This window comes from Cydia amplana, chromosome 2, assembly GCF_948474715.1.
Source record: "Cydia amplana chromosome 2, ilCydAmpl1.1, whole genome shotgun sequence".
Classification (NCBI taxonomy): domain Eukaryota; kingdom Metazoa; phylum Arthropoda; class Insecta; order Lepidoptera; family Tortricidae; genus Cydia; species Cydia amplana.
Window position 1 is genome coordinate 5,391,820 of NC_086070.1, and position 17,389 is coordinate 5,409,208.

The 17,389-nt window shown below is 37.2% G+C and overlaps 1 protein-coding gene across 1 annotated transcript; it reads right to left on the reverse strand.

Moving 5' to 3' along the window:
- Positions 1 to 3,408: 3,408 nt before the first annotated feature.
- On the reverse strand, positions 3,409 to 15,172 carry LOC134657034 (protein artichoke). The gene is made up of 6 exons (XM_063512591.1): positions 14,909 to 15,172; positions 12,063 to 12,326; positions 9,661 to 9,760; positions 8,470 to 8,759; positions 7,150 to 7,296; positions 3,409 to 6,650 (listed from the first exon to the last, which is right to left on the reverse strand). The coding sequence occupies exons 1-6, from the start codon at positions 15,158 to 15,160 to the stop codon at positions 3,726 to 3,728; spliced, it is 3,978 nt and encodes a 1,325-aa protein (XP_063368661.1). The 5' UTR covers positions 15,161 to 15,172; the 3' UTR covers positions 3,409 to 3,725.
- Positions 15,173 to 17,389: the final 2,217 nt, after the last annotated feature.

Below are 17,389 nucleotides of genomic sequence, written 5' to 3' on the forward strand. Positions count from 1 at the left end.
GCGTGGATTTGTATATTGGTGGTTATATATTTCTACATTAGCTTAGAACATTGTGCAGCAAGTGATTGCGGTAGGACGGTTAATCATTTGTTAATTATTAATATTATACAACGCATGAGACTTTGTCTTTCACAACCTACGAAGTTTCAAGCCCCTAACTGAATAAAATTGTCCTCGATATAATCCCTCTAAACCCCCTTAGAAGATTTTCATGTCCTCTATTTAATAAAACCTACTACCTAACTACCTATTTACGAAGTTTGAAGTTCCTAGCTTTAAATAAAATTTGAACCCTATACAAACTTTCAACCCCTTTTTAATCATTTTAGGGGATGATTTTTTAAAAGCTGAAATTATTTTTCTTGTATTCTAATAATATGCCTTTATACAACGATTCAAGTCCCGCACTCAAAAAAATGTTTGGCCTCCAAACAAATTTTCAACCCCTTTTTCACCACCTCGGCGGATGAATTATCAAAATCTCTGAAATTAGTTTTCTTCTCTTTTGATAAAATACATTTTTACAAAGTTTCAAGTTTGTAGCTTTAAATAAAATTTGAACCCTATACAAACTTTCAACCCCCTGTTTTAACCCTGTTAGGGGATTAATTTTACAAAACGCTAAAATAACTTTTCCTGTCTTCTAATAATATCCCCAAATAGAAAGATTCAAGTCGAGCATTCGAAAAAATGTTTGATATCCATACAAACTTCCAACCCCTTTTTCACCACCTTAGGGGATGAATTTTCAAAAACGCTGAAATTAGTTTTCTTGTATCTTAATTTAATACTTTTTTGCAAAGTTTCAAGTTCCTAGCTTAAAATAAAATTTGCACCCTAAGACGAACTTTCATCCTCTTTTTATCCCCCTTAGGGGTTGAATTTCCAAAAAATAGCAATTACTTTCTTGTAATCGGCTATTATGCCTTTCTAAGAACTTTCAAAGCATTTGTAATGGATATTCCACTTATCTTCCACTATCAACCCCTTTTTAATCCTGTTGGGGGATGAATTTTACAAAACGCTGAAATTATTTTTCCTGTATTTTAATAATATCCCGAAATACAAAGATTCAAGTCCCGCGTTCGAAAAAATGTTTGATATCCATACAAACTTTCAACCCCCTTTTTACCACCTTAGGGGATGATAATTCAAAAACGCTGAAATTAGTTTTCTTGTATTTTAATAACATATATTTTTACGAAGTTTCAAGTTCCTAACTTAAAATAAAATTTGAACTCCATACAAACTTTCATCCGCCTTTTAACCCTGTTAGGGGATGAATTTTACAAAACCCTGAAATAACTTTTCCTGTCTTCTAATAATATCCCCAAATACAAAGATTCAAGTCCCGTACTCTCAAAAATATTTGATCTCCGTACAAACTTTCAACCCCGTTTTTACCACCTCGGGGGAAGAAGTTTTAAAAACGCTGAAATTAGTTTTCTTGTTTTTTTAATTAATTACCTTTATACGAAGTTTTAAGGTCCTAGCTTAAAATAAAATTTGCACCCCAGGACAAAGTTTCTTCTCCTTTTTTACCCCCTTAGGGGTTGAATTACCTAAAACGTCGCAATTCCTGTTTTTTGTCATCGGCTATTATGTCTTTCTAAGAAGTTTCAAAGCATTTCTAATGGATTCAAACTTTCAACCCCTTTTTAACCCTGTTAGGGGATGAATTTTCAAAAACGCTGAAATTACTTTTCCCATCTTATAATAATATCCCCATATACAAAGTTTCAAGTCCAACACTCACAAAAATATTTGATCTCCATACAAACTTTCAACCCCTTTTTCACCACCTTGGGGGATGAATTTTCAAAAACGCTGAAATTTCTTTTCCCGTCTTATAATAATATCCCCATATACAAAGTTTCAAGTCCAACACTCACAAAAATATTTGATCTCCATACAAACTTTCAACCCCTTTTTCACCACCTTGGGGGATGAATTTTCGAAAACCCAGAAATTAGTTTTCTTGTTTTTTAATTTAATACCTTTTTACGAAGTATCAAGGTCCTAGCTTAAAATAAAATTTGCACCCCAGGACAAAGTTTCATCCCCTTTTTTACCCCCTTAGGGGTTGTATTACCTAAAACGTCGCAATTCCTTTTTTTTGTCATCGGCTATTATGTCTTTCTAAGAAGTTTCAAAGCATTTGTAATGGGTTCAAACTTTCAACCCCTTTTTAACCCTGTTAGGGGATGAATTTTCAAAAACGCTGAAATTACTTTTCCCGTCTTATAATAATATCCCCATATACAAAGTTTCAAGTCCAACACTCACAAAAATATTTGATCTCCATACAAACTTTCAACCCCTTTTTCACCACCTTGGGGGATGAATTTTCAAAAACGCTGAAATTACTTTTCCCGTCTTATAATAATATCCCCATATACAAAGTTTCAAGTCCAACACTCTCAAAAATATTTGATCTCCATACAAACTTTCAACCCCTTTTTCACCACCTTGGGGGATGAATTTTCGAAAACGCAGAAATTAGTTTTCTTGTTTTTTAATTTAGTACCTTTTTACGAAGTTTCAAGGTCCTAGCTTAAAATAAAATTTGCACCCTAGGACAAAGTTTCATCCCCTTTTTTACCCCCTTAGGGGTTGAATTACCTAAAACGTCGCAATTCCTTTTTTTTGTCATCGGCTATTATGTCTTTCTAAGAAGTTTCAAAGCATTTGTAATGGGTTCAAACTTTCAACCCCTTTTTAACCCTGTTAGGGGATGAATTTTCAAAAACGCTGAAATTACTTTTCCCGTCTTATAATAATATCTCCATATACAAAGTTTCAAGTCCAACACTCCCAAAAATATTTGATATCCATACAAACTTTCAACCCCTTTTTCACCACCTTGGGGGATGAATTTTCGAAAACGTAGAAATTAGTTTTCTTGTTTTTTAATATAGTACATTTTTACAAAGTTTCGAATTCCTAGCTTAAAATAAAACTTGCACCCCATACAACCTTTCATCCCCTTTTTAACCCCCTTAGGGGTTGAATTTTTCAAAATCGCTTCTTATCTCTTGTACACTTTATAAATTCAACCTAGTGTGCAAATTTCAACTTTCTAGCTTTTGTAGTTTCGGCTCTGCGTTGATGAATCAGTCAGTCAGTCAGTCAGTCAGTCAGTCAGTCAGTCAGTCAGGACACTTGCATTTATATATATAGATAGATTTCACATTTATCCCACTAAAATAGTCCCATGATTATTTTTAAACACATTCCTTTTTTCACGCGTGGTATCGGGAAAAGCTTTTACTGCTGACTAGAAGGCCCTAATAAATCCTGCCTGCGAGCTTTCATAGTCCTTAAGCGAAATAAGAATTACTTAAGTAAGAAAATATTAGAGCTATTAACAATATTCTGTATTTTATTTATTTGTAGATATATGTCTAGTATTCTAGTATAAAGAATATCTACAACGATATTTGTAAATTATGTATGCACATTCTCTTAAAAATAATACACGTAGCACAAACAATGAGCAAACATAGTATAAGTTAACCTTAAATATTTATTTACACCAGCTAATCCTACATCTTAACTAAAACGTATTTATATTAATTTTATTTAAACTTACACGATTTCCACTTATTATTCAAACTAAAACGCCAGGATAAATAATAAACAAAGTTTAAGCGATAAAGTCACGTCTTAGTTTAAATAGTAAAAGGCCTCTTGTTCAGAACCACCTACCTATTTACCAAATCGTCCTACCGATAAATTTTATCGTCGTACGGCGGCAAGCTAATAAAGTAGGGTGCTGGCGGCGGTGGAGCCAAGTATCGGACAGATCCGGGCCCTGATTGCACCTTGTGCGGCAGAGTGGCCGTAGATAAAGAAGCAGGAGGTAATGTGGCGGCGTAACCCGGCCAAGCTGCCCCCCAAAGCGGAGCCCCACCCGCCGTCGGGCTGCTGGCTAGCGGCCCACCGCGGTACGATGTCGTTGTCATTCGCAACCGCACAATACAAATAACCACTATTAAGATCGCGATAAATGCTACAACGCCACCTACAATACCTATTATCAGATTATCGTCGTTAGTCGAAGATGCCACGCCTACCACAGGCGCTCCTTTCGGTTCACCGGAAACTTTAGGCCGATCGTGAGATGGCGCTACCGACCAGATAATATCAGGCTCAGCTGAAGTTCGATGAACTAAGCGCGGTGGAGCTGTAGTGGAAATACTACTCGATGACGCTGGTTGTAACGTTGTCCGTCTTCTCGTGTCACAAGTTAGTTCATCGTCACCTATTTCTGTGAGTAAAAATCCACTCAAAAAGTCTGGTGAGTCACATCGGACGTCTTCAATACCAACGTTTGGTAACCATCTTCGTAATGCGCGAGCATTGCAATCGCAACGAATCGGGTTTGTGTCAAGACCGAACATCGACAAATCTGCTCGACGATCATCGAGAGCTACTAGCAGCTGGGGTTGCAGAGTAGACAGTTGACTGCCAGCGACATCGATAGTTATTTGCGATGATCGTGGCAAAGGGAATAACAACGCTGGTGGTAAATTAATAACGGAAGTATTCCGGAAACGTACTGTAATTGCAGGAGCCTTTAATCCAGCCAATACTCCTGAAGAAACGGTCTTAAGCCTCGAGCCTCTTAATCCTAACTCTTCAAGTCTCGGGTGTAATATCGAGTGCAGTTGATCTGCACCAATTGTTGTATCCTTAACTTCAACGTCCAATTTTTCTAAGGCCAATAAATGTTGCAAAGTTCCTTGGACATCAAAGTAACCTAATCTAGGGAATCCATAAGCCCTCAGTTGAACTAAATTAGGAAGTGGCCTGAATGCGTTTTTCTCAATCCTCGTACATTCGTCTAGATATCTCATATCAAGTACACGCAGTGAAGATAGACCTTCAAAGTTTCCATCAACAAGGATTGCTATTGGGTTGCTAGAAATATTCAGGCGCTGGAGATTTTTTAGTTTAGGCCAAGAAATAGCAAGTGCTCCAGAAACATCCACAATCTGGTTGTTAGATAAATCCAACGATTCCAATAACGTTGTCCTACTAAATGTTTTGTCAGTGAGCCTTGTAATATTATTGTGTGACAAGTTTAAGTTATACAAGAAAGGTGTTTCAAGTTGACCTACAGATTGTATTCCAGTACCAGCCAAGTTAAGGTCTCGAACTGTTTTAGGTTCCGTAATCACATTTTTAATTGCTTTATGTGACAGCGGGTTAAATGAAAGATCCAGTTTTTTAATATTGACCAAGACGCTATCTTCTGCTGGTATATCTACAATTTGATTATGGGACAAGTCCACAGACGACACAAAGAAATATTGTTTTTGTAAAGATTTCAAAGGAGCGTGTTCGAATAAATTATTACTTAACGAAATCTTCTCGAGCATGTTTAACCGCGATCTATCGAAAATATTGTCTGGTAATTCAGAAAGTTGATTGCTTTCTAAATTCAAATTCTCCAACCGAATCAGTCCTTCAAATAGCCTGTCTCCCAAGCGATCTATTTTGTTATTGGACAGGTCCAACAGTTGTATTTGGCTAGAGTTATGGAATGCCATTTCACTAATTGTTTCAAGTTCATTTCGAGCGAGCAATATCGTTCTCAGCTTAGGGAGCCGTGCGAAATCTAGTTCATCAACATTCTTTAGCGCGTTTCCAGATAAATCTACAAATTCTAAATACTGTAAAGTGCTTATAAGTTCGGAAGGGAAGAAATTGAATTTATTGTCCGTTAATATAATTTCTCTAAGACGGGGGTGTATTTTGAATGAGGACGGGAATAAATAGCTAAGCTGATTTTCGGAAAGATCTATAACGTCCAAACTTGTTCCTGTGTTAAAGAATTCTCCTTTAAATGCGTTCAACTGATTACCCTTGAGAGACAAATATTGTATGGACATGACGTTAACAAAGGCAGGAGTCCTTATGTTTACAATGTTATTGTACGACAAATCCAAGTGAGTTAAATTTTTAAGATTCTTGAAAGTATTTTCCGAGACTTCTTGTAAAAGATTGTTTGATAAACAAATGCGCTCTAAATTCACGTTGTTTGAAAATAATTTTACGGGAAGCGCTTTCAGACCCAAGTAACTTAAGTCGACGTTGAGTAAAGCTGGATTTTGTTTGAACACATTTTGTGGTAGTACGCTTATATGGTCGTTGCGACTAATATTCAAGTGTGTTAAACTAGGAATAGAGTCGAAAGCGTTCACGGGTATTTCTGAAAGCTGGTTGTCAGATATGTCTAAAAACCATAAGTTAATGAACTGAAGCTGCTGGCCTGTGAAGCCCAATATTCTATTTTGGCCGAGACTCAAAAATTCGAGAGAGGCTTCTAGCCCGCTAAAAACATCGGCCGAGATAGAATTTAATAAGTTTCCGGAGAGATCTAATCGCTTTAGCATTTTGAAGTGATTGAAGGCCGCCGTCGGTAATTCCCTTATGACATTTCGGGAAAGGACTAGGGAAGTAATTCTGTCGGACACTGCCCGAAGGATATCGCTGGAGAGGGCGGTGACGCGGTTAAAGCCCAAGTGCACGGACACGAGGTTGGGCAGCCGGGAGAGCGCAGTCGCCGGAATCAGCAAGATGTTATTGTCTCGTAGCAGTAGCGTGTCCAGGCTTGTCAATCCGTCGAACGCGTCGTCTTCCACCTGAATGAAAATAAATTAATTTGGTAAGTAAAGTATCCAGAAAAAAATATGAAAGTATTGAAACATACTCTTTTAATTACATACCTACTTAGTTATATGGATTTTTTTGTTATAATTCTTAATAATGTTTAATAAGTAAGTACATACAAAAAGACATAAGGTTTATCATTTGGCTTCAGAAATTTATTTCGTATGATAAGTGCGTTTACAGTTCAGTCCATTTCCGAAGTTTATTTAAAAACAATAAATAAGAACCGTTTCGATAAAACACTTGACATCGTTTAAAAATAGATAAATCAGCAAACAAGGTTTACCTACAAGCTATAAAAAGTAGTAGTAGTAAACTCTTTATTGTACAAAAAGACATATTAAAAATAACAAAAAAAAATGTAAGAAGTACAAAGGCGAACTTATCCCTTTGAGGAATTTCTTCCAGTTAACCTTTGAGTAGGTGAGAGGAGAAGTGGAAAGAGGGATAAAAAATAGATTTCTCACGTACGGTTCGTAATGAATTAACTCCAACATCCAAGTAGCGTAGTTCCGTAAGGCCAACGAACGTTCCCGGCATCAGCTTCACGAGGTTGTTGCGGCTCAGATCCAGGACTTGAAGGGAAACCAACGCGTTCAAGTGACTGCTATCGATATTCTGAAACATTTTATCTGTGGTTAATCTTCTTTCTTCTTTGGCCAACCCTCTTCCCAGCTCATCTGGGGTCGGGTCTCCTTGTACGTTTGCGCCAGAGAGCTCTGTTCTGGGTTGTCTGCGTATCTAGGCTGTCCTGGTTCATCTCTTTTTGTACTTTGGTCCACCAAGTAGCGGTAGCTGTGGTTAATATAGGTATATTTTTAATCTTAATCTATAATATAAAACAAACTCGGGTTAAACTGTTTAGACGACAACGGTTTCACTCAATTGAATTTTTAGTCACTATTGGCGACATGTTTAAAATGTGTCTCACGAAAGTTTAATATCGAAACTCGGGTTATAGTTACACCTTGTATAATATATGTATATGTACCTATATTAATTCATGAAGACCTATTTTAATGACTTTGGATTTACCTTTGCCCCGATTAGCAGAATAGCTACTAGACTTGGAAAAAATCACGAAAAAAATATATGATCAAAGTCCCATGTCAAAGTTCTTGAAGTGAAAACTTCTTTAGCGGCGCGGGGCACTTTTTGAGGTGGGGAAAAAATGATAAATTCGAGACAGCGTAAGGCGATCATGTGACCGTAAGGTTTAGATGGCCACTCATTTAGATGGCATTAAAATCAATGAAGAAAAACTCAATGACATAATTCTTTAAAGCTACATCTTGATGAAATCGCTAATAAAAGTGAACTCTAGTACTGGTGAATAAAACTCAAAATATCATGACCAAATATATTTAGATGCGAGGTCTGCAAGGTAACTTTACAATTTCTATTCGAATTTTAAACAATTAACGCTAGAAATTTGAATTTCGAATTTTAAGCAAGCTCACTGACCAGCAATTTCGGAACTATAGTTTTTCAACATAGTGCTGCAGACATTTTGGACTAGTCATTGAGTTTTCACTTCTGTCGGCACTCCCGGAGTGCAACCCGTTATTTTTTCTTTGTGACATTGACAAATTTCGATTTTACTCCATTGAACAGTCGAGTTTTAGCTAATTTTCTGATGAAAATTTGGGACGTTTATTAATTTAATAAGCGTTCGCAAATTGAACAAGACGCTTTGACAATCACTGTCAATGGAATAAAATGTTATTTCACGTTTTAATTGCTATCCTGATTTCCATTAGCGAAATCAAATCAACGAACTTGTAAACTTACCGTAATCATATTGCTGGAGAGATTCAAATGTTTAAGAGCGGCAAAAGATTTGAAAGCCACCGTAGGGAAGTCAGTGATGAAGTTCTCAGAGAGGTCTAGCTTTTCCAAATTTTCCGTGCCCTGGAAAACATCGCTGTTGAACTTGGAAAGTCTATTCCTGCCCAGGTCGAGCGTCTGGAGCTGGCCCAAGCCGGCAAAGGCTCCGCCTTCTATTGCCGAGATCATATTACCGTGCAAGTCTATTTCTTCCAATGTCTTTTGAGAGAAGAATGATCCTTGTCGAATGAGGGCTGAAAATGAGAAGTCAATTCACAGCAAATGTAATGTAGGTACCTTTCACCAAACTTATACACTTAAGTTAGCATAAAAGGGATCATCTGTCACAGGCTCAATTTTGAACTTCAAATTGCAAAATAAATGTAGGTAGGTAAGCTATTATAGTATATATTAGCCATACCCATATATACAGCAAGGTATTAGGTTTTGAACTTACGATACCAAATGGCCGGATATTTTAATATCTCGTTGAAACAACTGAGTAAGTATGCAAATAACACGTATTTGGCATAACATTATATATATTTCGTTACAATTAATTTGCACAAGACTCTAGAGACCATCCTTTATTTCCCAATAGACAACCCGCCCATGTACTTATCAATCGAAATGATATTGGTAGCAGTTTCCCCTACTTACTTTGTTTATATTAGCAATTTGAACTTGCCATACACTACCTCCTATAGAATCCGCATTATCAATTAACTTTGGCTGCGAGTCGTTATATAGTTGCATCCCAAATAACTGTACCTAATGAGCATCTATTGCCTCTGTATTAGTCGTAGGTAACTGATAGTCTGGCAAACTAATTTGTAAATGGAAAATGGCTCCGAAATCAAAAGTTACGAGTACATATTTTTCAAAATTGCCGCGTTTTCTAATGATAAATTTGTTTTGCCAGAATATAATAAATATAACAACAACATATGGCGAGCACGAGTCGTCCTAGAAGGACTCCACAAATCTTGCAATAAATCTCATGAGATTTTTGATACATTTCTGACTAAGTGTGCGACGAATTCAATGATCGATCCAATGCCGCAATGTATCAAATAAAATTCCCATGCAATTTTTTGCAAGGAGTGTATCCCATAATTTATATACTCCGTCTAGAAAGTGGTCTGTGGGACGTACCAATTTTATTTTCTCTCAGCGATAGCACTCTGAGCGACCGGGGCCCGTTGAGCGAGGATGATGGCACGGTGTTCATATTGTTTCGATCCAGCCGTAATACCTAAAAACATTTGCCTTTGCTGATAACCACTCTTATACAGTCAGCAGCAGAAGTTGCTAAGCAGGCGAGGTGTTCAAAATGATCTTGACGCGACCAGGCGTGTCTCACTCCGCGATTTCGTCGCTTTGCTACAGGTAGCTAAAAGTACGAGGGTAATTTGAGAAGTAACTTGTTTCGCCTACGTATAGATGGCGTTGGCGTCAACTCTGTATGTATTGATTTAGTTTAGTAATTAAACATATTTAATATGTGGCGTCATGTCATTTTTGGCAGGAATTTGACATTTCACAGTAGTTCAAACAAAACTGGTCTGAGTTACGCGGGAAAATGGAGAAAATTGGAATTCGTGGAGTTTTTCAGTTCTTTTTTTGGAAGGCAAAACTGTGAAACAAATCCATAAAAGGATTTTACCTACGTTGGGTAGTTCGTGTCCTTCCTAGGGAACGATTTGACTTTGCGTAAATGAGTTTAAGCGAGGCAGGACATGCATTAAAGATGCACCTCGCCCTGGAGTCCCGAAAACAGCACTTTTACCCGAAATCATCGATAAAATCCATGATTTAGTTTTAGCCGACCGAAGATTGAAAATACGCGAATTAGCTGAAGCCACAAACATCTCTTCTGAGCGGGTGCATTTTATTTTATACGACGATTTGCACAAGAAAAAGCTTTGTGTAAGGTAAGTGCCGCGATTACTGACTCCAGAACAAATGCGTATTCGCATGTGAACATCTGATGAAGATTTGCAGGTGTTTAAAAAAAAATCCAACAGATATTATTCGCCGTTTTGTTACTATGGATGGAACCTGGATCCATCACTACATCCCGGAGACGAAACATCAGTCGAAACAATGGGCTGGTCATGGTGAGCCAACTCCAAAGAAAGCCATATGCATTCCGTCTGCTGGAAAGGTGATGGCGTCTGTGTTTTGGGACGCAAAGGGATACTTTTAATTGCCTACCTGGCCAAGGGAAAAACTATAACTGGAGCATACTACGCATCACTTTTGGATCAGTTACAGGCGGCAATAGCTGAAAAACGTCCAGGTTTGGCAAAAAATAATGTGATTTTTCACCATGACTACGCTCCGGTGCATTCAAGTCGTGTCGCTGCACAAAAATTGTCGGAGTTACGATTGGAACTTCTTCCACACCCTACTTATTCACCAGATTTGGCTTCGTCGGACTATCACCTCTTCCCGAAACTGAAAACATTTCTCTTAGGGCGAAATTTTAAGTCCGATGAGGAGGTTATATGGGAGGTCAATGCGTATTTCGAGGCCCTTGAAGAAACGCACTTCCGTGAAGGCATAGAGAAGTTGCAGACTCGTTGGGACAAGTGTGTAGAACTTCGGAGGGATTACGTAGAGAAATAAAATAAATACATTTGCAATATTATTATTTTTTGATATGAAACCAAGTTACTTCTCAAACAACCCTCGTACATCCGTTCGGCCCCAATTTTGGGGAAAGCCATAAGCCGCGCGTGGCGCTGTCGCCACCTAGCGGCCATATCTGTGCTAATCGTAACAGACGCGTTTTGTTAGAGAGTGAGTCTTCTGTACTTAGTACTATTGTTTATTCTGTGACGCGACGTTATTGTTAAGAGAATAAGAGCGTGTCAAGGTCATTTTGAACACGTAGCCCGCCTAGCAACTTCTGCTGCTGACTGTACATAAATATGTAGATAAAACAAATAAAGCTTTACCTACGTAACAAAGTGTAGGTACACATGTCCAGTCACCTGCAATAATATGTTATACAACGAAGGCCTCAATAATATCTGACACGATCTTATTTGTAGAGCCATAAAAGCGTGTCACATATTTTTGCGACCTTCAAAGAGTAACATATTATTGCAGGTGACTGTACCTACCCCTCTACTACTAGAGGGTTAGGTGGGTACTTCATATGTTGGATATTTGCAGCGTTACCTATTTAAAATAGTTGTTCAAGCTAGTTATTAATTTAGTTTAGTAGTACTACTGTATATGTCTTTTATGTAAATAAATAAACGATCCTTTAAAAAAAAGAAAAAAAAAACCGTTGTTGATAATAATTGTAGGTAAATAGGTACTCATTAATTGAGGTACCTATATTCGATATCAGTATAAAGTTTTTTGATAATTATTTATTTAAACTTTATTGCACGATAAAAATTGTAGGAATGGCGGACTTAATGCCTTAAGGCATTCTCTACCAGTCATATTTAATACACTTAACGATTACAACATCCAGTACAGTACCTAGTAGGTACCTATCGAGGTTACCTAATATTTAATAACACAATCAAGTAACTTGCCTTTAACAGATCACATCCAATCAATAGGCCCTCCTCTAAGCCTCTAATGCTATTCCCGCTTAAATCCAGCTCTTCTAAAGCAGGCAGGTTGTGAAGTTCGGCCGTCGAGAATATCGGGTTCAGGTTGTCGCCGAGGAGGTTGTCAGCCAGTGCCAGCTTGGTGAGGTTGCCGCGGACACCCGCGAGTAGGCGGTCGGGCAACCGACGCAAGCTATTGTGGGAAAAGTCGAGCTCCCTTAGAGGCAGACCGTACGATGAAAATATCTGAAATTATAATACATAAATTGCTAAAAGCATGTCCTTTGGAATAAAAACAAGACTGCAATTAAATACATTTCAATAAAATGATAAATATGGGCACTAATTAGGACATTGAGTGTCCGTAAAAATAAAAAGTTGCCAATAGCTACATAAACAATCATTTCAATGGATTACTCTACAGTAAGGTATATCAGTCTATAGATCCTAACCTAAACAAAGTTTTTCAGAATAATTTAAGAAGTAATCTATTGAAGTGCCTGAAAGAATAAACAATTTGCTAAAATGTATTGCTTTGAAATAACGTGAACCTGACGGTGTCTCGTAGTAGGTAGGTAACTGCCTATTGTTCAATCTCTGAAACAGGCGGCGGCGATGGTCTGCACTTAACCTTATAGACCTTATAGTACAAAAAAGGCACAAGTTCTCCACTTCTTGCACCTTGCATTGTCTACGTAAAGCGCTGTCGCCTCTATGGGCATAAAGCCGGTGATACAATTGCGTTGCTCGTGCTTTAGTTTGCGGCAACTGCGGAGTGGAGTGGCAGTTAGATAATTTCGAGATCACAACTTTGTAAACTCCCGGGCTGACGTCTCAACATGATGCCAAGTACCAAATCTTAGAGTGCTTCGAACTATACTCAAGTTAGTTTGACAATCGAGACGAGTAGTTTAGATTAATAGAACTGGGCTGAATAGGAAGTCTTGGCACGGCTCTCCATAACTTTAGGTTCATCGACTGTCTCACGCTTGATTTAGTACTATAGATAACGATATAGATAAGATAATACTAGATAGATAACGATAGAACGCCTATAATATTGATTTATAAACTAGTTAAGTTTCAAACGGTTAAATACAAACAATCTTACTCAACAAACAACCGCGACAAACCAAACTGTGAAATAGCACAACTAATCGTATTTGCCAAAACGAGATTGTCTGAAACCGCATATATAGATTGGTATCGGTAAAATGTTCGTCTATTTCGGAGTGGAGTCATGTGCTGGACCGCACAGCTGTGTCACATGAAAACCTAGTAAAGGTTTTGTAAACGAACGTTGTTGAACTTTAAACTATATAACTATGGGGACCTATATCCTACCTACCCATGATAGGTACGAAACTAATTGTAAAAAGCGGCCAAGTGCGAGTCGGACTCGCCCATGAAGGGTTCCGTATTTAGGCGATTTATGACGTATTAAAAAAAAACTACTTACTAGATCTCGTTCAAACCAATTTTTGGTGGAAGTTTACATGGTAATGTACATCATATATTTTTTTTAGTTTTATCATTCTCTTATTTTAGAAGTTACAGGGGGGGGGACACACATTTTACCAGTTTGGAAGTGTCTCTGACGCAAACTATTCAGTTTAGAAAAAAATGATATTAGAAACCTCAATATCATTTTTGAAGACCTATCCATAGATAAACACGTATGGGTTTGATGAAAAAAAAAAATTTGAGTTTTAGTTCGAAGTATGGGGAACCCCAAAAATTTATTGTTTTTTTTCTATTTTTGTGTGAAAATCTTAATGCGGTTCACAGAATACATCTACTTACCAAGTTTCAACAGTATAGTTCTTATAGTTTCGGAGAAAAGTGGCTGTGACATACGGACGGACAGACAGACGGACAGACGGACAGACGGACAGACGGACAGACAGACAGACAGACAGACAGACATGACGAATCTATAAGGGTTCCGTTTTTGCCATTTGGCTACGGAACCCTAAAAAGTTAGGAGCTATAAAAGAGTAAGGAGCTTTTAAAGAATTGTATGGAATTCGTTAATGGAAACGTCAGTCAAACGAAAGGGACATAGCTAAGGTTAATATGAATTTAACTGTGGAAAAATATTTTCCATCATGTCAAAATCCAGGGAGGAAAATGGGGACTACGTTTGTATGGAGAAGCGATCGTCCACTATCTTAAGTTTTCTGTTAACAAAAACATTTTAGTCTCCTAAATAACCAGTAATGAGTGTTGATGTGAAGCAGCTGTCCGCATTGCTATTGATTCTATGTGGTTATCAGATCATGAACAATTGCGTGCAGGAATAGAAAACTGCGGACGTTTTAACACGTATATGCTTTAATCAAACTACTTACTAGTAACTGACAACAAGCGGAAATGTATAACATGAAACAATCAAATGGCACTGTAATTAATTTCCGCGGAAATTGAAATAGAGGATTGATAAAGTAAGTTATATTGTTATACAGTTTTACATATTTTTGACAAAGACACGAAGGTATAAATATATATGTAAAGGTACAAAATCAACTATCGCCTGTTCAATAAAAATATTAATAAAAATACAACTTTCAGTTTTTGTGAAGCTTAAAATACATCTACTTATAATATTTTTTAATTATTTTTTTTTAGGTAAGTATATTTTATAGTTTGTTATTTATTTATTTTTTCTAGGTTTATATCAAGTTTAAGTATTATAGTTTTTAATTGCTAGTTGTTCGAAATAAATTCTTAGCGATGCGGCATATGATAGATAAATTGCAAATTTTCTGGGATTTGAATAGAAAACTTCGTTTCGATTAAGTACATTGAAAAAAAATTCTTATCAATACCTGAGTAGGAAGCGTCTGATGTCCAGCATGCCTTTGCCTAAACGAGACTATGGGCGCCGCATACGGCAACGGCGGGAAGTCCCCCCCAAAGACCACTCGGTCGCAGTCCATATGGATGGTGAGCTGCAGGCTTCTGTCCACCTTCACCGCGCAACGGCAAGGGTAGCGCACGTCATCATGGAGCTCCGAGCACGGGTACCACGGGTGCTTCGCGACCACAAGGGGCAGCAGTGCGAGTAGTAACTTCCACATCGTGATCTGGTAACAAAAAATTGGAGTTAATTTAAGCGTCAGAATTTACGACAAGTAACGTTCGGTTCGGCACAAATTTCTTGCTAGCCTTTGCTAGGTATCAAAAGAAAAATGCGAAAATCCTACCCAGGGTATGTCATTTTATGTTATGAGCCCTTTGTATCTGAATGAGACGTTTCAAAACACGTAACATTTACGAGTGGACCTTCAAGGGCTCGTGTCTCCGTCCTCTATAAAATGTTTATACATCGCAAACAATCACCATAAAGCGAACATGACACCTGCATGTTTTTCAAACAATGCATTTACTAGTAGCATTTTCGACAGACTTTTACGTCTGAAGTTCCGAAATGTTATTTATTCTTTTTTATATGAAAAAGGTAGTTGGCTTATAAATGTTTAGAGTCTACGCGTATCTAATATTCTTTATGGAGGAGTAGGTCAAGCTGAATTGTATCGTATCCGGTGAATCCGGAACTACTGTGTTGATGTGCAGAAAATAGTTGTTATTTTTTTATAACCCTGTATTTTTCAATCTGTGTGTTAGTCTGTTAACGTTTCTACCACTTGTTAGGGACCTTTTTGACTGTCTTCATCTATCTTTTTTATGAGATAAGAGATAATGTTTTAGTTAGCATATACATTATCTTTTTTATAACAATAGTACCTATGTAACTATATTTTATCCAGGAAGAGAAAATTTTAGTTAAAGTTAATACTGCTTAGGACGAATTAATATACGTATATTTCGCAGTACAAAGTGTAGGTACCTACGAACGCTATTCAATGATTTATCAGTGCCTTGAGTTCCAAGATTGTTACACCAACTGTTCGCAATCGGTATTCATTACCATAAACGGGACCTCAAAAGCCAATACAAACATACAGGTCCACAAATGTATGGCATTCTAATATGAAACTTCTTATCACATCAGCAAAGAGTTCATTATGGCTTGACCTGTAGGATATATTAAGTTGGCAAGCCTGTAAACGGGCTGAGACCAAGGAACACCTCGTAAACAAAGATGTAGTAAGCAGAATTTACGAGGGTACCATTGTTTGTTTCAAACGTCGCGTTAACTTCAGCTTATTTGGACCGAAGTTTCATGATTGATGTCATTTGAGACAAGTACAAGAGGTAAATTCATCTTGTCTTAATATAAACTTTTGTAATAACTAGCTAGCAGCCAGAGCGTAATATTTCTATCTAAATAACGAGGTGTCAAAAACAACTCATTAATTCTTAGTCATCTTAGTCTTGTATTTCAATAATTGACAAACTTGAATAACAATATCATGTTGTTTAATAATCATGTATTATGTTATATACCTACGTACTTATTACGTACCATCAAGCTGTTGACTTTACGTTCGATTAATTAAATTAGTTTCGACTAATACCCACCCGAAGCGAGAGCCTTTTAACCACTAATGGACTTAGAATTGGTTAACATCGGACCAACTTTGCAATTATTTGCATCCAGTGCAAAAATATACTTAACCCAGATTCTGTTAAAACTATCGATTTGTCATTTATTTATTTTATTGTATTCTGGTTCTATATCAAAAATAGAAATAGTTTAAAATTTTAACAGAATTCAGTCGGACTATTCCTAATAAATCCATATACAAAATTGCATAGCGATCACACCTTTACCTACCCTATAATAGTAACCTGGTTTTGGTATTTTAGAAATCAGCGTAGCTGCTGTAGCGTTTATAATTCCTTGATGTAACGATTATGATTGTTAAATAAGTCTTCACGCTGTTTAACTATTCTTTAATGACCCAGTTTTACCGGTAAAGATGCATTTTCTAAACAGTTTGAAAGTGCGGCATTCTTGAAAAGACTTTCCTTACTTAACTTGCAAAGAATGTCATACATAAATTAATACGCAAAGTGACGTTTTAGGTAATATACTGCTTAACATGCTTACACAATTTTCTTCGTGTTTATTTTAGTATTACCAGCAGAGGAGCCAGCCTAGCCAAGGTTACAATCGCTATCGCTTCGACAACGAAAAGCTTCATCTCTCTCTATCACTCTTCCATATTAGTGCGACAGTGACAGTTGCGTTTCGATCGCTACGGAGCGTAAGCGATTGGCATCTTGGCCACAGATCATATAATACTAGTACAGATACCCAATCCCATACTAAAAACGCGCACCGTCCTAAGTAGCAAATACTTGTAGGCAATTTTTTAGTTCACAGTAACAAACTAGATGGC